The sequence below is a fragment of the Notothenia rossii genome, assembly GCF_949606895.1.
Source record: "Notothenia rossii genome assembly, chromosome: 9".
Taxonomy (NCBI): domain Eukaryota; kingdom Metazoa; phylum Chordata; class Actinopteri; order Perciformes; family Nototheniidae; genus Notothenia; species Notothenia rossii.
This window is the reverse complement of record NC_136907.1, coordinates 27,477,723-27,498,506: the sequence shown is the minus strand read 5'-3', so window position 1 is coordinate 27,498,506 and position 20,784 is coordinate 27,477,723. Positions and strand designations below refer to the sequence as shown.

General features: G+C 39.3%; 1 protein-coding gene across 6 annotated transcripts in view; it reads left to right on the top strand.

Moving 5' to 3' along the window:
* Positions 1-20,784, top strand: part of igsf9bb (immunoglobulin superfamily, member 9Bb) — a 196,905-nt gene extending 176,121 nt beyond the window's left edge. For 5 of the 6 annotated variants that reach the window (XM_079647624.1, XM_079647621.1, XM_079647623.1 and 2 more), the window contains 3 exons: positions 6,521-8,158; positions 12,903-13,030; positions 13,640-20,784. In XM_079647624.1, coding sequence (XP_079503750.1) covers positions 6,521-8,158; positions 12,903-13,030; positions 13,640-13,854 — 1,981 coding nt within the window. In that variant the 3' untranslated portion in view covers positions 13,855-20,784. Of the gene's footprint in view, positions 1-6,520; positions 8,159-9,236; positions 9,283-12,902; positions 13,034-13,639 lie in introns of those variants that run through there. The other variant, XM_079647625.1, reaches the window with a different exon arrangement.

Sequence of the window (20,784 nt, the reverse complement as noted above, 5' to 3'; positions counted from 1 at the left end):
GGAAATATTTTCCTAGGCCCATACCTTTGACCCAGTTTATCAGTTTGTACTGCCCTCACTGAGCACAACCTTAGACTGCTGTGCTCTCAGTGTTTTGTCCCCCTGTTCCTGCCTGTTGGCGTTAGCTGATAGAGGTGTTATAGTGCTTTTGCCTGTTTTATCTTATCTGCACAATGTTGATTATTCTCTCAGAACTAGCTAAATACATGGGTCTTGGGTAGAGATCTTCAGAATTGGTTTGGCAACAGCTGTTTCACCTCGTGGCGGCAGCTCATGTCTTGTGAATTCTCCAGCCGTAACTCCCTAATAAACCATCAGTGTTTGCCATCAAAGTTCCAGCTCTCCCCGTGTCTCTCTGAGTCTCGTCTCCATTGCTTCAGAAGTTTCCATCACACTCGCCAAGCTGACCTATTGACCAAAGCATCAAGTAGTGCACATGGCACAAAATGAGTCTTCCTTCCAGCGCTGACACAGCAAGCAATAGTTGGCATATTCACATTAACTAAACGTGTGCCACACAGAAACATACACTTTCCTTTTAAAGCCATTGTTGAAGGAAACAAACTTGCGTGAGGGTGTTTATATCCATATGCATATCCATGCTCCTTTTGTAACAAGAACAAACATTAGGAATAATATTTACAAAGTATATTTTATTTCACAGAAACCTTGGTAATCATACGTTTTGGACGTTCTACTTGTGTATTAACCACTCCCAGAACCCACATTACACCACACAGCACTGGCTTTTGGTAATTTCTTTGCACTCTTCTAACCACTTGTACATTGGAGAGAAACAGTTGAAGTGCATCTTTGACCAAATATGTTATCATTCAGATAGAAAGGCTCTTTGACTGGTGTAACAGTTTATTGTTTATTGTTGTTTATCTTTGTCTTGTTTGTAATGGAAATGCATGGGATGAATAAACTGTATGTTAGATGTTCACACTGGTCCATTTAGTGTATCATCCTTTAGTGCATGTGTCTATGCATCCTGGTTCATACTTTTTGAAGTAGCCTACCATAGAAACAGTTCTTATCAGTGTGTGGAAGTCTGTTTTTGAAGGACATTGAGATGGATAGGTTGGTCAGACTTTCCAAGAGACGGGTGTTTGGTCCCATATGAAACAAAAAGTCAATGCTGTGTTGCCTAGACAACAATATAGGTTTAACGTGCTCTAAGCATGGTAAGCTTCACCATGTCGGAGCTGTGTGGAGGCAATGCCTCACTCAGAGATAAGCTCTGATATATATGACAACCTCTACTAATGGGTCGACTGCCGTCAACAACCAACACACAAACACCAACGCAACTTCAATTAAAAAAAACATGCTGTAAAGTCTATTGTCTTTCACACATATTGCAGTGTAGTGCTATTTTCTAGCGCACCTATAACTTGTGCACACATGCACGGTTGTGGCGCGACCACCAAAACAGAAACATATGGACATAGGCCACCATATAAAAAGTGTGCAAATGTATTTAGTATCCTATCCATGTGAACATGTTTTAGGTGGGGGGTGGACCTAACCTCCTCTAGGGGGTCCGGGGGCATGATCCCCCGGGAAGATTTTTCCACTTTGAAAAAAATAATTAAGAGGTCTATGGATACATCTCTTAGAATCCATATGAAACAGAACTGTAAACAGATTGACTTTTTCTTTATGGATATTTTACTAATCACTCTCCTTTTAAACTGTATTCTTGTGTTACTGTCCTATAGTATTTCCTACCTGTTTTTCATTTATTCTCTTATTTTTTAATAACCATAATGATCATATAAAGGTGTTCCTTGCAAATACTTGTTTATATAACTGGTGACCAAACCGTTTGAGACCCACTGAGATAACTTACACCAAAGTTACAACCCAGTCTCACGGCATTTCGTGTTCACCAACACGATTTTTAATCTATTGATTCGTGTTCACCAACACGATTTTCCCCTTTTTTTCGTGTTGCACAGCACGATTTTAAAAGCAATGTATTTCTATTGGTAGTCTCACGACATTACGTGTTATAGGAAGACCGGAAGCTGTGTGGTTCATAAAAGCATGTTCTTACTCAATATCAAGCCACAATTATTGCTTTTATTTTAAATCGTATAATTTCGGACTTTTGTTGCCGTCTGTGAGGAAAATAAATGGGGCTGAGAGCCTCAGGATACTGAAATCTGTATATATGTAAATCTTTTTTTCCTTCTAATTTGTTATTCTTTTCAAAATAACACACTGTTATTTACTCACCAATAACACACAATTATGCTTGTTTTTATTTATTTGTTTAATTCCATAATCTCTGTTTTTTTTGGCGTCCGTCAGAAACTGAATTTCAAAATAGAAATAACCGGAAACAGATGTACGCATTTCGAGTTCAGGATGGCCGAAGAAACTACACTACCCATAATACCCAGCTATCGTTTAGGACTACAGTCCCCGTTATTAATCTTCAAGCTCTGGGATTGGATGTTGGAATGGCAGTGCGCCAAGGTTACGCCGAGCGTCAAACAGCTGTTTGAAATGGAACGAAACCACGCCAGACTATCCAAAACTGGAATCGAACGCCCCCCCAGGACTACACATGCTATGGGACGTCTCCACTGAACGTTTTCTTTTTTCCCACAATTAGAAGTTGCCAGTATTAAACACATTGGTGTTATCAAATGTAAAACATATAATTAATAAATGGGTGAAAATCGCTTGTGTCCATAATGCGCAGCATTAATATATACCCACATGACAGCTCATTGTTACTTTGTAATTCTACTCCACTACAATTCAGAGGTTAACCTGGTATTTTTACTCCACTACATTTATTTGAGTTACTTTGCAGATTCTGATTAATGATGTGAAATATAAACAACCCTTAAAGCAGACTTTGGTTACACCTGAGTAAAATTCAGGGAAGGTGATTGTTGTCAAGTGCCAACAATCAGGAGAGATATTTGATAGTTGGTGCTTGAGAAGACTAAACATTTATCTGCAATTGACATGAATGGAAACGAGTAATAAAGTATATTCATTACTCGTTATTCTCTACTAATAGTTCATTAAAGACTGTATAATGGCTATTTTGCACATCCCTTTCAAGATTTCAAGATTTTCAAAGGTTTATTGACATATCATAATACACAACTGTGTATGCAATGAATGAAAAACTTGGGTCACAGGTTCCTCAACAGCGCATTACAAGACATCTATCAATATGTGTGTACCACCATGGTACCACCACCATTAAACTGTCATTTTCTCTACATTTCTTATACTATCTACATACATAAGAGTATAATTCATATGTATGATATCAGTTAAAATAAGTGCTTCAACATAGTCAACATTGCAGGAAAGCAATATATTAGATGTTAAGTACTTTGTCAGGCTTAATATTTATCTGTAGATACCCCCAAAGCTTTTTTCTTATTTAAAAGAAGACCTTAATCTAAAGTATTATTTAATGTTTGAATAAAGGTTAATTCGTTTTTCTGTTTTGCACATCCTCATATTAATATCTTTGTACATCCAGCACTGAACTGTTTTATTGTAGAGATCACTTACAGTATCTTCTTGATTTTTTATATTCTATATTTCTATCACAGACCTTTTACTTTCCCCCTATGAAAGTATGTATTCTTAATATTTTTTTAATCAAATATAACACATAAAAACAATAATTCAATAACATGCTTTAACCACTAGGCGGTGCACACAAGGTGCACACAGCCATAATAACTTTTTATAATTAGTGTAGGGCACTTATGTATGTACAACATCTGAAGATGTGTAGTTTTATTCATGCTTTCACATAATTTTACAGCATATTGCTATACTATTTCAGACTCAGTATTTACATTCTTATATTCAAAGAAAATCAGTAATATCTTTAAAAATTACAAGTCCTTTTATATCAGCTGTGCACCGTTATGGTGTAAATATAACCTATCTACCAATTGGATCAAATGTAAAAGTCAGCCGAATTAGTGTTGATACTGCAAGGAGACGAATTGTGTGAAGAAAAATTGAAGATGTTGTTTAATTGTTGATATATATATGATCCACGTCAAGTCTTCAGTTTCGGCGGCATTTCTTCCAGTTTTTCCAAAGGTCTTCTCATCAGGGCTCTATAAATAAAGAACTACGGCAGATCTGTAATATTTAATGCAGCCGAACCGTGTATTACAATGCCGTTATGTGATGACTTTCAAAGAGAAAAGCAAGAACACACGGAATTAAGTATTATTTTATTCTTTTAAAATGTTTTCTGGATTTCAGATCATATAAACACCAAATCCCAGCACGCATTGCGGCTAAAACATCCAATCGGTGAGCTTAAACCATAGCTGAGGATCTTGGGTAATCGCTCGAAATGCCTACGTCTGTTTCCGGTTATTTTTATTTTGAAATTCAGTTCCTGACGGACGCCAAAAAAGCCAGAGATTATGGAATTAAATAAATAAATAAAAACAAGGATAATTGTGTGTTATTGGTGAGTAAATAACAGTGTGTTATTTTGAAAAGAATAACAACTTAGAAGGAAAAAAAGTTTTACATATATACAGATTTCAGTATCCTGAGGCTCTCAGCCCCATTTATTTTCCTCACAGAAGGCAACAAAAGTCCGAAATTATACGATTTAAAATAAAAGCAATAATTGTGGCTTGATATTGAGTAAGAACATGCTTTTATGAACCACACAGCTTCCGGTCTTCCTATAACACGTAATGCCGTGAGACTACCAATAGAAATACATTGCTTTTAAAATCGTGCTGTGCAACACGAAAAAAAGGGGAAAATCGTGTTGGTGAACACGAATCAATAGATTAAAAATCGTGTTGGTGAACACGAAATGCCATGATACTGGGTTGAAAGTTAACTATCTAAACACTGAGAGAGTCCTTTACCCCACTGAGCTGACGTTATAAGGGCCTCTCAGTCTGACAGGAGACCACTCTCCTCCACCTTGGTGTAGAAACAGCTCTTTATATCCATTAGCATAGCTAGCTAACCAGATGCTAACAACAACATTCCACGTTACCGCTCGCGCACTGACAAAATGCGCTCGTGCCGCACACACAGAGCCGAGCTTGAATGAAACACAGAGACCCAGAAGTACTTGTTCTGTACTGTATATCATATTATTTTCGATGGCTTTACTGTATAATCAGAATAACAGATGAACAGATCGCCACTGGGCTTTCATCTAAACACAGCCACGTAATGATAACAAAACAAAGGTCTGGGGTCATTGGTCAAGCAACACACAAATCAGAGAGCAGCAGTGAGCACACCTCAGGCTGCGTTTTATATTTGTATTCTTTATTTCTGATTTATTTCACACAAAAAACCTTTAGTGGAAACTTTTTCACTTAAATGATTAAAAAAAAAACGGCAAAGTGGCAAGGCTTGCCCGCCCTGCATTGGGTGGGCATAGTGACTCATTTGGTGGGGGTATGGCCCGCGGATGACCCCCATGACGCCGACCCTGATAATGACTCAGAATCAAACAGAATATTTGAGGTAGGAGTCATAAGCCGCTTTCACACCAAGTACTTTGTTGTACTTAGTTCCCAGTACTTAGTGCCGCCGAACTCTTTAGTCCTGGAACTGTCCTAGTAAATCGCGTTCAGACCGGAATAAGTCCCTGAGGGAGGATTCCGCAAATGAAGCCGCTGACGTCACTTCTTCTGCTTTGGGTTTACTGGCAGGCAGCAAACAACTTCACGGTGTACACTGCCACCCGAAGTCTCGGAGCCCCCCTGACTCCGGGACTTCGGGTGGCAGTAAATCACCAACCGAAGTCCCAGGTAAATCACCAGAAGCACCGACACCTCCTCATCACTCCACCGCTCCCACGTTTTATTTTGTGTTGCCATAAGTTAGTCTCTCTCCGTTGGTGCGCTGGGCTAATGCTAATAATGCTAATGCGAGCAAATAAAATGGCGGCTTCACAAAACTTTTCTGAGTTTTACGGGGCGTGGTTTGCAATTCACCCAGCCAATCCGAAATTGGAACCTTTTCCTCCCCAGGAAAGTACCACTTCTCTAGCATGGACTGAAAATGGGTGGGCGCTGTACACTAGCTGCCCACTGCTCCTAGTACTAGACTCCTGGTACTAGGATGGGTTAAATGCAGAGGCCAAATTTCACTGTGTGTGTTCTGTGTGCTCTGCATGTGTGACCATTAAAAGAGGGTTTCATCCTTCCTTATTCTATTCCTATTCTATAAAAGGTTTGCACGAACTAGGTTCTAGTTCCAGATCTTTTTGGTGTGAAAGCAAAATCCCAAGAACTATCGGAACTCTTCCTGGGAAAAGTACTCCGGTGTGAAAGCGCCTATAGTCTTGTAACTGGAGTGCAACCGTCACTGATGTTTTTAATGGCATCTATGTTTTTTATATATCATCTTCTTGTGTATGGTCTGTTGTCATTTTTGTTAAATTGTGGCTGAATTTATTTTCAGCACCATCAGTAAAGCTTTACTGGCTATTTGAGCATTTAAAGATTCACTTTTGTGTTCTTTTCTTTAGGTCATCTTCAGGAAAGTTGAGCCCGGAGAGCATTCGTTCAAAGGCATCTCCGTCAGAATCATCTGAAGATAGTCATGACCAGCGTTCGGGAAAGAAACCATCCACAGTTACAGGGAAGAGGGAGGAGTTGTCTTTATACAAAAAGACCAAAAGAGCAATAACAAGCAAGAAATACGGCATGTCCAAGCATGAAGCTGAAGAATCACCCATTGAACTCATCAGCCGTGGCCCAGATGGACGCTTTGTCATAGATCCCATTGTTGCAGAAATGTCTGTAAAGCCCCGGCGAATTGAGGGCTTCCCCTTTGTGGAAGAATCAGACCACTATCCTGAATTCCGGCAGTCAGACGAGGAAAATGATGATCCAAGGTCTATGCCCCCAGTTATGGCCCCTCTACGGCCTCACCAGATTTCCCCAATCTCCAGCCAGGAATCCTACCTGCAACCTCCAGCCTACAGCCCTCGTTTCCAGAGGCCTTTCGAAGGTATGACCATCATGGAGAGCAGCCGGCTCCAGGCTACGGGGCAGATCCGAGGTTCTCTCCACCACAGGGCTTTCTATGGCTATTTAGGCCACCCTGGGGATCATGACCCCCCACCTCCTTTTTACATGACTGATACTAGCCCACTCAGTTCTGTCATGTCCTCCCCTCCCTACCTTGCTGAAGGTCCTTTTGGTCACCCCATGATTCCTGAAGAATGCAGGGAGGGTGATTTTCCTCAATATGCTGTCCCTGGTTTCCCACTTCCTCTGACTATCACCTCTTCCTCTCGTACACCCGAGATTTGGCAGGGACTGGATTTCACCTTTGCAAGTCTGGAGGGTCCCCAGTTCATTTTCCCGCCGCACCACCCTTTGCATCTCCGCCACGACTCGCCCTATCCTCCTCCACCTCATGTTCTTCCCCTAAGTTCTTTCCAGCCCTCCCTTCCAATGCCTACCTACCCAGCTGTCCTGCCACTGGAGGCCCCAAAGAGCCGCTCAACTAGGTCTCCCAGCAAGGCCAAGCCTCGTGGCTCCCCAGCCAAGCATAGAGCTATGCAAGAGGCACATTTTGGGCATCTAAGACACACAAGCCACGGAATGGGTGTGCCGGTTTTGCCTTACCCCGATCCAATGGCCCATATTGTACCAAGCGCATTCAGTAGCCTTGACACGCGATGGTTTGAAACCACCCCTCGGTTCAGTCCTAGACAGGCTTGTAGGGTGGATTCTGGAATGCATCAGGTGGTCCTCCAGCCCTCCCGACTCTCCCCCCTAACCCAAAGCCCGCTTAGTTCTCACGAAGGCTCCCCAGAGATTGTAGTACGTCCCAGGCCACGTCCCAACATTGTCCAACCTCGCATACCACCAGAGATGTCTGAGATTACCCTCCTCCCTCCTTCCACAGCCAGCTTCTCAAGGAGATCTTCCCCCTCCTCCTCACCTGCCCACCATGGCCAGGGTAGCAGGAGAGCCAGTCCCAGCTACCGTTCCCACATAGCCTTTGCCACTTCTGCAAGCAGCTACCCAGCTTCCCAGTCCCCGTCACCCCCCATGGAAAGCAGCAACATATTTGGGCAGATGCCATCTCAGAGAAGGACTGAGGAGGGGATTCTTCCATCTGAGCCCTCTCCACCCCAGTTGTCAGCTTCAGGGTAGGTGCATTAGGCATGTAGAGAGGGATACCATATGAGTCATTTGCCCCAACCCATAATGCTTTAATGTGTAAAGCTGCTGTGACATTTTGGTTACTGAAGTGATGTCTAATATTTAATAATTTTTTTAATCATCTCTGCAGCAAATTAGATTGATAGTTAAGCTGCTTCAAATATTGTTGTGTTTTCATTTCTAATAACTTTTTATGTGAAAAATAACAACTTTCTATTGAAAGTCATCTTTCATTTTATTGTGATCATCCAACTATGGAGGTTCAGTTAAGTTCCAATTTGGTCAATGCTGCTTTTCCATTTCAGACATCAAGTTAGAGATATTCACCCATTGAATCTGTGGAGCATCATTTCAAAGGTATCGCCTTAAAAAACATTGCATTTCCTACTTAAAACAAAAAGAAAATTGGGTCATGATTTATTTGTTGAATTGGCAAGAAAAATGGAGTTGCTTCACAGATTACATTTCAGAATGTTTGGGGCTACAGTTCAGCTTCAAAAAAACGATATTGACGGTACACTGTGTAATGTCTTGGCACAAGCCCCTAAAATATTGGGAATTTGCAGACATCACCAAAGGATCCCTGTTTTTCCATCTGTATCATGCGTTACCCTGCTTTCACCTGACAGGAGGAATCCCATAATATTCATCCAATTGATTCCCCAGACAAATCAAGCACCCATTGTTATGTCTAGCTTCAAGCCTCTGAAGATGCCTTTATCATGCAGATGGTTGCTTTAAGAAGAGTTCATCCTGGCAGGCCCTGCGGCCCATCCTCGGCCTTAGTAACCTGACTGTATGACCAATTCTCCCTCACCTTCCAACCTCTCAGATTTGTTCCTATCCTCCCTTCCCTTTCTGTAACCCTCCTCTCCCCAACTCCTTCAATTGCCTCAAGGACACCCCCAGGTCTGACTACCAAGAAAAGGTTGTTGGGCAAAGTGTGTCACAGGGCCTGTCCGCTTCTCATGTATTGCAATGTCTCCATCATTATCAAGTAGGGCCAGTATGGTGGTTCTTGATGGCTCCTGGAGTCTTACCTGCTTTGTTTTTGATTGATCTCAGCTATCTGGGCAGCGTTGTTGTGACCAGGTCCTCTACACAGCAATAGGTAAGGGTTGGATCCATGTCTGAAAGGGGGGGGTTAGCAGGTGGGACTTTTTTGATCACCTCGTCCTTTAAAGGGGAATACTAGACTTTAAGTCTTTGTTTGATTTGTTCCTTACTGCAGTCAACACATGTAGTTCATTTCAGTTCTTTACTTTTTCCTCTTTTTTTAAAGTGGCTATGCATTTTAAGTTCCATAGTCTTCAGCACATTATGCATTTTGATATGCATATGCCATCATAGCTAATAGATCAGGTCAAAGATGTATCACCAACATGATTTCATGCTTGAGTGGTTTGCTAACTGACTATGTTCATAGACAAATCACCCATAAGTAAGACAAAATAACAGTAATCAGCATCAAACCAGTTCAAATATGTATTCAAGAATGTATTGTCTCCCTAGTTGGCTAATCTGAAAATAAGTTCAGCAAAGGTCACATATTTAGATATAAGAAGAGTATTTGGTGCAGGAGCTACAGAACGCATCTTTCCCTGGCCAGGCTGGATTACACTCCAATTAAATGGTTTTACATCTGTTTTCTGCAACTTCGGTCTAGAGATAAAACCACACTTAGAAGTGTTCTACACAGAATTCAGAGCATATCTTTGAATAAAGTAATTACGTCCTTGTGGCAATGTCTTAGTCTGCTACTGGCAGCAAACATTGTGAACAGTGCAAACAAGGCCTACAATGCTAATCCAAAGCATTGGATGAGAGTCAGAACCACACAAATATTCACATGTACGCCCAGCTGGCCTGGATACAAAGCATTTCCCTTATTTTGCTCATATGTTAATATTCAGAATTACATACAGATAATCCGTAAGAAGCTGTCTGTGTTACGGGTTTGACTCGCCAACAGTTAAACCGTTATTTATACAGATTTACGCCCATAAACAGTTCTCCAATAATGATTTAAATTCTTGAAAGTGTAATGTAGGTTGATATTAAAATGTACAAGCACTATACTCTCCTGATTTATTTGAATGCACAACTGCCTCAGCAACATGAGATAGACCTATGGTAGTAAACCTGAGTATAATGTTTGGGTTATATGTCCTGCTTTTTCATAATTCATTCATTGTTATCTGCTTATGTCATGGCGATGGCTTTTGTTAGCAAACGCACGGCCCCTCGCCCTTTCTTTAGCCCAGTGATAAGCCATCTCTCCAATTCAGCCGTCTTCCTCAGGAAGGAATACATTTCTTCTTAATCTTGTCCAATTCCTTATATCCTACTGCTCAGTATGCAGCTCTAGCCTAGCTGTATTGGAGGGCTCCCTCGCCACTATAAAACTGAACTGATTGCCAAAAAGATTGTAAAGGATGACAATGAGGCGGTCACTTTCACAGAAAGCTTTTAGTCTTTCTTTATTATCAACTATCAGAGAACCGTGTGTGCTATCCAGTAGGGCAGACACAGGCGCCTTTGGTTGTGACTTAGATAATTGGTTAGCGCTTTTCTCATAATGCTTGTCCCCAGACTCACTATCCAGCAAGATGTTGTACTGACATTCATCAGTGCCTGGTTAGCCCGGTCATAAGATGAGCCTAGCAGGGATTTGGAGGAACAAATGCATCCACCCCTTAACCCTGGCCAAAGGACAGCAAAGAGTAATGCTAATAATAAAGGTTTCTATAACACATATTACTTCCTATATGAAGAAATAACAAGTAACATGGCTGCACAAATAGGTATAGTAGATGTGGATACATCCAAGTAATGCTTTTGACAATGTTTCTTTATTACAAACAAATATGATATTCTTAACCAGTATGGTCACCAATTTAGGTTGGTGTCTTGTGTCTTTCTGTTGTGTGATAGTATGTGTATTTATCAAAGGTAGTATATGTTTACATTGACATAGACATTGTTCATTGTCATATAAAACGTTTCCAAATCACTTTTAGCATTCTCCTCAAGCGTGACACATTTGATCACTTATATTTTAAAGATGCTTGTATTGTATGACACCAATTGAAAATACTGGTATTTTGGTACTCAATCTCTGAGAAATATTTTTGTAAGATTTACGATACGACAGTAACTTAAGCTGTGTGTCCACTGGGAGCGATCATCCAGAGTTATATTTTGCATTAACATTAAGGGCAGAAATGCTGTTGCATGTTCCTGGCAGTGATGAAAGCTTAGCATGTGTTCTCAGCGCAGTGTTTCAAGAAGTTAAGGAACATCCTTGGCTTTGTCAAAATGTATCAGGTATAGCAGGTTTTAAACAGAACGAGAGCAATAGCAGGAGTCTTGACCAGCACTTCCCGCAAGCATCTCTGGCCTGGATAAGTAGAAGGAGATTCCTGGTGGACACATAGCATTAATGCCAGGTATAAAGCTTCTGTATAGAGCACGAATCAAACCATCTACTGTAAGTGTACAATGCCCTTGTTATGATTGGACTGCAGAACAGTTCCTCACTACCATGTAAAGCAAGTGTCCAGCTAAAACAGCTTCCGCACTTCTTTTTTTCCTAAGGAACAAACATTTTGCCAAGGGCTTGCAGAGGGTGGACACACAGGGGGCTTTAGACCCCCTTTATGTGTGAAGGAACTGCCCAGTGCTTTTGAATGTATTCCCCTTTAAAGTCGTGTTTCATGTGCAAACTGCCATGCATGCCATCGCTAAATATTGCTCCTTCGTTCCAAAAAAAAAGAAACAATTATATGGATAAATTCTTGTTACATTTGTTGTCCTAGTGCTTCGCTTTTCTTTGGCTTATTTTTCATTATGTGACTGTTCCCGAGTAGTCATTTTCCCCTCCCGCCATCTCTCCCCCTGTCAGCATGGTGAAGCCCATTGTAGACAGTACCCATGTCTATGAATACATATTGATGATGCTTTGTTGGTCAGCTGTGATTCTCCCCCTCTACTAACAACCTTCGGTTTCTCTCTGCAGCCACGGTTGGAAGATGGCCTCTCTGTAATGCTTATTGTTTTCTGTGCCTTGAGAAAACCAAGTGTGTGTGTGTGTTTGTGGCAGAAGTCTGTGGGCTGCCAAGTCATACGTTTCTCCATGAATGGGGGGAAGGTCTGTGCAGTCATATGCGGCTGAGGAATATACACTCGAAACCAAGGACACATTTGCATCTGTTATTTCCAGAAGGGGATAGAACCATTTAAAAAAGATTTCAATTTGCAAAAAAGTCTTTTTTAAATGTTGTACATTCCAAAAGATGAAACATGAAACATGGTCTTAGGGGTCGTCTAACCCTTTGCTTTACTTTAGGTAGAGATTATTTGGACCAATTTGAGAAAGATATCTGAGAGGGAAATGTGGTTCAAGGTTCACAATTCAATGTACCATCTAGATTTATGAGTGTATTGTATTTTGTGAAATGTAGTCATCATTTATCTTAACATAACTTTTAGTAAATCCAGATGATGTACGATGTTTTAGTAATAGTAGAGTTGATGAAATCCTCCCCAAACTTAAAAAAAGTGTTTTGTTATCTCATATTGATCCATTGGCAATGTGCTGCACCTCTTGCTTAGCACAGCAGTGGATTATGTGGGTTTCTGGTTCTGATGCACTCCGTAGTGCAGAAACACTCCACTGTATACGTTTGGCCTGGAGTTACCCGTTTTCCCATCTCTCTGCTCTTTATCCAGAAAATATCGAGGTGTGCCGACTCCCCTTTCGGGGTCTGAGAGGATTGATGCACTGAAATACCAACGTATAAAAAAGGCCAAGAACATGATGATGAACAACAATAACTCCAAGTCCAGAAAGAAAGCAGGTGTGACTCCTGTTCCTGTCTGTTTGCACTTTTCACACAGTGATATTATTCAAAGAGGCCCTGTAACACTTTTTGGGGTTCTCCTTTCCATGTAGTGTGTTATACACTATAGGTTTGTGTGCATGTAAATGGTTTGCAAAGCCCCCCCCACTGTATCTGTGAGCAGTATATATAAAAAAATATTAAAATAAACTTTTCGCAATAATTTAAAAGGAGGGCATAGCAGTTAGTTAACACTGAAAAGGGTGATATCATTTATAATGTTGGGTGATGTTTATACTTACCAAATGTGTTTTATCCAGATGTATACTTCAGGGAAGTCATGTGCTTGTTCAATTCCCTGTTTTGTTGCGGAAGCTATTGATGTGTACCACGTGATGTGGTAAAGCAGACTAATGATTTCAGGTACACTGAAAAAACTGAAACGTTGACGTAAATTAAATGAATTATGTCAGCAAATGACGTTAAGTTGAAAGCCTTAATATGGTAGCTTTGGGACAGAAAACGACTATCAAATTAATTTCATTAGGATGAATGTGTAGAACAGCCTGTAGCATGGCACCATGAGTCTCTGAGGCTATGACAGACTTTTGATCTCCCCTCCTCCAGGTGTCTCCACCTCTCAGACCCAGCAGGCCTACACCTCTCAGGTACTCCAGCCCGAAGAAGTTCTCTACCTCCGCAAGAAGAAGAAACGGCCCATCCTCCACGACCCGTATACTCGCTTTTCTGCTCTGCTGTACCGCCGCCCACCGAGGGAGGACCAGAAGGCTATTTTGGCCAGCATGGACTACATAGACCTAGACCATGCAACCCTCCTTTGAAAGCCCATAAGGACACAGTTACATCCATGCAATATTCCCTCATTCCAAAATCACTACCAAGTGGAAAAAAAAAAGATGTTTGCAATTTATTGTTTATAAAGGGGACTAGCACTACATTTCAGCATTCAGATTTGGTATATTGTGTAGCTATGCCCTTGGTCAATTCAATCTGCACTAGTAAGCATTCTGGCATTTTAAATATGTGATATAACAACTGTACTTTGTTAGATCAAGAACCTAGATTGTCTCTGAAATGCTGTTCCCAATTTACCGTGAGTGATAAAGCAGCATTGGTCAATTAGAATGACATCACATGCAGTCCTAGCTCCAAGGATTATTTGAACACTACTGATTGGCAGAATGCACACGGTTGATGTGTATTCCTGAATTCAGTAGGGTTCCCTTTTTAAAAATGTGTTTAAACTACAGCGATTTTCCAAGGTTTTACTCCAGTGCAAAAAGATTTGTTAAGAAAGAGGCAAGTGCCTGTTGTCCACATTTCAAATAATTATACAAAAAGTTCAGTTACCCTTTTTGAATTTGAACACGTTTCATGCGTTGATTGCCCCCCAAAAAGCCCTGCCGGTCTCTGTTTACAGCCCCTTCCACCGGATCCTCTCCGCCAGCAAGGTTTATCTGCCGAGAAACTCGCCTCACAAATGTGTTATCTCACTTCCTACCGAATATACCTCAGAGCACAGGACACGACGCCCCCAACCACAAATCAGCCAGCAGAGCAAACTAGCCTTTTTATATATCTTTAGTCATAATTACTTTTCTTAAAACGACATGGTACAGTTTTTCTTTCTTATATTTACTACTATTTAGTTTGTAAGAAGTCCATATTTGGATTTAATTCCGTTTTTCTCGCAGAATGATACATCTTTCACATTCTGTTCGACTGTAAATGATCAGGACTGACAAACAAACATAACCCTGGACTACTGTACTACTGAAGGAACCGTCTATATATCTTAAACCTTATTGAATAATGTAATTCAGCAGTGAATCACACAGGGGCTTAATGTACTTTTGCATTTCATTTACATATACTGTACTTGTAACTAACAGGCCAATTCAAAAGCGGTAATTCAACTACTTTCAGTCATTCTGTATAAAGCCATTTATTTGCTCCAATTGGTTTAAGCTCCTCATATCTCATCACTGTTTGCACTGGAGCAAAATCTTGTCCATTTCCTCAGATTTGTGTCGCTTCTTTACACCAGTTTGTGAGCTTTAGGTAGTGTCGAGGGTACCAAATCCTATCCAGAATAGTTATGCCAAAAATAGTCAAATAAAAAAATGAACAACACATAGTGGAGGATAAGATTCTGTGCCATAGTATATCATAGTATTTTATTCATATATATATTAGAGGGCATCCAAAATAATGGCTTTGGTCGGCCTTAATGGTTCTTCTGGTTACCGGCTTCACTTGTGTCCATTTTTATAATTGTTTTATTTGTGCATTAGTGCATGCATGTGTGAGTACCAGCCTCTTTGTATTGACTCTTTATGTGCTTGTCATTTGATATGGAGATGCTGAGAGGGGTGTCATCCCTTAAGAAAAAATAATGTGGCATTAAGGGAAAACAAAGTGAGACAAACATTTTGTTGTTCACCGGTAAAGGCAGTTTTGTTTACATGTGATGGTAGAATTTGCCTGTCAAACTGAGATAGAAATATGGACACTAAGGGGCTAAAATGTGTTTTGTTGAATAAGTTAACATCGTGCCATAACATTAGGAACTAAACTATATCACACATACAGCTGATCCTGTTAGATTCAACAAACAATGGCTGTGTATTGGGCTCATTATTTTGGCTCAAAAGGTGCTCCATTTCTTCCAAAGTTGTTTTCATCTGTAGTGGGTATGGACTCATATCTTAGGCTCCTTATTCTAAATGAAAGCAGTGTCCATGTTCTGCTGTTATTGATGTGTTTTTTATACATGTATTTATTTGTTTGATTTCTTTATTGTGATGTAGAGCAGACTCTGACCACTCCTACTCCAAAATTGTCTTCTAATATGAACCACATATTAAGTGACTAAATGTGGTTGCTTTATTAAGATATTTGCACAATGATTGCTTGCAAAAGGAGGTGTCAAGGTTTTCAAAAAACTGACCTCATGTTTTATTTTGTATTCAGTGTTCAGGAAAATGAAAGAAGAGATGTAATGTTATTCATTTATCTAAACAGGAAATACTAACTGTGTCTCCTGAAAGCAATTACCATTCTTTAATAGACAAAAACATGACAGAAATTCACTGGCTTCTGACCACATCCAGCATACTGGAATAAAGTTCAGAATCCATCATACAGATACATTAAGGATACGTCAGTAGTTAAAAAGCAGCAATTATATTTAAATAGCTTGTGCCTTTACGATTATTATCATTCTCCAGCATTGGGGCATCTGGTCGCTAATATTTAAGTATTGTGTCTACGTCAACATAATGCACTTATTGTGGAAATAACTTTACAATACAATTACTTCTGCAACTGAAGTCAAACCACAGTCTCTTCTTCCAAAGATTCTAAAGTCTGGCGAGCGTAGAGGACGTACCATGTGACAGCAACTTGTTTTTAGCTGCTTCGTACGGCACTGAGTGAAGTGATGACTGAACATATCAGAGAGGCCATCCCATCAGGTGCTGAGCAGTGGTGTCAAACAGAGGCTGCTCTTCAGCCTAAGGTGCTAAGCAAACCATGAAGTAAAGCTGTACTAATGAGTATATATTTAAATAACTACAAATGCCACTTCCATTTTAACAACTGTCATTGCTGTGTTGCTGTCTTTGATTTTTTTTCCTCTAAAGAATTGAGAATTGGCTGTGCTGCGGCCTGCGTTTCATAACATAGATGGTTAAAAAAGAAAATCTTGCTTTGTACCTTCCAGAATCATAGAGGAGCTTAAGGGAGAGTTTGGTTCAGATCAATTGACAATGATTTCCCAAATTAGGTATTTTAATGATTATTTCAGAGCAGACCATTTCCAAAAAGAAATTTCAAAACAATGACTATGTTCTACCAATTCTGGAATGTTTTGGATACATTTGAACTCAGTTGATAGAAAACATTATCTATAACAAAACAAACTGAATGAGGAGTAGTAGTGGTGCTGTATTGTATCAAAACACCTAGTGTCATCTTATATTTACCCTACATTTAAAAGAAACCAAACCACTGACAGAAATGACATAAGATCTCAAATATACATCATAATTGTTCCTTAGTTGTAAAAGAAAAAATCATTCTTGTTCATATTGGCCAACGATATGCATGTAGTTCGACAAATGAATCTGAAATATACAACATTATTTTATGGGAAAAGGTCTATTTTATTCTGTTTGGATGCTCCTGTGACATTATAGTGTCCCTCTGAGCACGGTAATAAACAGGATGAGCCTCTATCATCTCCAAATGCACTGGAAAATCAAATGCTCACTCTGTACATGCTGAAAGTTCAGTCCTACAGTATAACTTGTTTTGGTCAAATGTAGAGAATAATTACACTAACAAAACCCTGATAATTCAGTGTCACAACTCTTAAAAATGAGAAGATGGGAAATAGTCTCTGTGTGACTGTTGAGCTATTTCATCACCAAGGGCTTTAATGAGACTCATGTGAACAAGGCTGAGGGCTAAGTCAGATCTGAAGTACTGTATACTTCCTAATGTGCCACTGAGAATATGTTCATGTATACTCAAATAAATTATTGATGTAGTATAAACATTTGAATGCTCCAGAAATAGGGAAAATAGGGCCACTGCCAGAGTAACCTTCTGTATTTGTGAAAGAAAAGCATGATACCAGTGGGCTGTGTTTGAAGCTAAAGCAAGTTGAGCAGTAAGGCTTTTAAAGCCACTATATTCAACCATTTTTCCAAACCCTAAACATTTTAACCCAAAGATTTAAAATTCCAAATTTGACACGTTTTCAGTTTCTCCACAGTAGCATTGCCTTGCGCTGCGGTTAGACATTCGGTTGAATTGAAGCTATAATTATTTCTATGTGTTGATAGGGGAGGTAGATTTGCTCTTTACTATTCTGTGATGTCTATTACTTCATATTTATATTGCATGTGTTACTTCAAAAACTAGTCTGGAGAAAACGAAAGTGGTCCATATAGTTTTATGTGTCCAATTGCAGTCTGACTTGCGCTTAGTACATAATAGCCCATAATTACTACAGATGATTTCCCATAAAGTGGGTCAATCTGAGTCATTAAAAAAAAAAAAAAAAAGCTTTAAAAAGTTATGTTTGTGTGGTCTAAAGACATTTTCATCAATCATTAGAGAATGAGAATTTGTTTTAGAACATCTCAGTACTGTGTCACTCTTGAGCTGAGGAGACGTTCTGCTCGGGCTGGAAGATGCTTGAGGAGAGACTTATCATGGCTTTGTTGAGGATATTCAGACGTTTGACGTGTGGAAGTGCTTTTGATCCATAGATAGGAGAATCTCTGGTGCTAACACATGCTGCATAACCACAACCTGTGTCGCCTCCATGTTGGAACCATATTGAGTTGATGTTGAAGCTCACCTCTCTGAGTTCTCTGCATCTGATCCATAAAACTGCCACATTATGTTCCTTATTTCCACACTGAAAAAACTGAAACTTTGTGTCAGCTCAACATATTTCACATAACTATTGGGTTTGTTGAAAGCAATAATATTAAGTTTAAATATATTAAGTTCAATTTAATATTAATGCTTTCAACTAACCTAAGACAGTTGTGTGAAACTTGTTGACATAATACATTTAATTAAAGCCAACTCTTCAGTTGTTTCAGTGCAAAAGAAAAGCAGATCTTCGGCAAATTTTGTTATAATGAGAAATGTAAAGACTGGTGAAATATTACAATTAAAAATATATATTTGATCATCAGACTTGGCACTGAGATGCACTGAGGCAGAGACTTAAGTAAACTACATTTGAGAAAAACTAATTTAAATCATGAGTGTATCCATAGCAACACGGCGGAGTATTGAGTATCAACTTTTGTCCTAACTGAGTGTACAAAAAAAGCATTACAGATTTGAGATATGAAAAAAATTACATTTTGTTACACTGTGTAAATAATATCTCAAATAAGCTTACCTTGTCATATATATTTTTTGTAGAAGAAAATATGATGCACATCAACTATATTGAAGACTGAGTGAACTGAGTAGTGTAGGGTCTGCTTCAGTGATATACCATGATGTAACAGACCAACGTCTATGTGTGAGTGATGGAAATCTTCTAGAAATTAATTTAATATTATAGAGCAAGGAATTATAGAGAAAAAAAACATATATATAAATAGATATAAATATATTATCATGGAACCAAAATGGTTACTTGAGTATCTATATTTGGTGACAGTACTTGTTTTCAAGAATGTATAAGTCTATATTGTATAATTTTGATATCAATGTGTTACTCTATACTGTAGCAATGCAGAATCTTACATAACAGATGAATATGTTTTTCAGGTCAAAAGAGAATGGTGCACCCACTGTATATCTCACTGTCTGATACACAGAGACCCAGAGAACATACAGCAATCTAGTTATTATAGCAACCTGCATTTGGTGTGAATAGCAAATGTAATTGTTCAGTTATTTGTGGGCCATCATCTAACACTGAAAAAACTGAAACCTTGGTTTTCATTAAATGTATTATGTCAGCAAAGTTCACACAACTGTATTAGGTTAGTTGAAAGCAATAATACTAAGTTGAAGCTAATATTTATTATTTTAGCCTAATATAATTGCTTTCAACTACCTATGTGAAATCTGTTGACATAATACATTTAGTCAACGTTTCAGTTTTTTCAGTGAACCACACTTCTCATTTGTCCTTTTGGGGGACAGTGATTGTGCTCGCGCTATTTTATTGATTTTAATATTTTTTGGCATGACGGAATTGTGATAATATCTTTCCCTATGTTGCTCCCCTTTGCAATCTTTAACACAGCAGAGCACAACAATATAAATGTATAATCATCTTCACAAACTGTGCAGCGAGAAATGTTTCACAGCGTGTGTTCACAGTATGTAAGTCATGATGCTGCTTTGAAACGACATAATGGGCAAATTAATATGGACGTTCTTTTGCCTTTTGCTTAACTGTACTCCTAATTCAATGCTGTACATTGCCAAACAACACCTCATATACATTCTGACAACTGGTGCTATTACAAACATATGTGGTGCTTTTTTTTAAGTTTTTCCTTGTTTTAGACAAAATGTAGCTACACAATCCTGTACTGTACTGTAGGTTACACTACTGTAAGTCATCATGTGACCTGGTTCAGTCTTTGTTTTGATGGTTCACTTTGACTGCTGTTGTTTCAGGGAATACGCAGATCAGATAACATTTTGAGTGGCGTTTTAAAGCAAGGAAATGTGACAGGACGTTAGTTTGTGTACACATGTCATAATGATTTGTATTGGGATTGAGTTAATGTTTTGATGTTCGTTTTGGTCTGAAATATACAGCCCCTCTGAGTCTAATGTATTGGTGGTGCACACATTGTGTTTGGTGCTGAGTTAACACTCACCATGACTTTTTTTAACCATCTTAGACGGTCAGATCTCTCTCTAGTCCTTCTATCAGGTCAGGTAAACACTCAGTCCCTCTGCAGGTACCCTTTTCTTGTTCAGCATAAACAACATGATGACAGGAGGGTCCTTCAGGTCATTATTCTTCTGCAGCTGAGCTACTCCATCACCCACCACTAGATGGGGCTGTTGCTTTTAAGGGGCATGTGTTACCAAGATCACAACACAGCATTGAAATATGTTCTAATTAAGATGCTTTTTGAATCTAGTTCAACTTTTTGAGTCTCTTTTCACAAAACATTTATGTTTTTGTACATGATGTTGATTTATCTCTTGTTTCTCATCACGAAATGCAATACAAGTTGAAGAACATA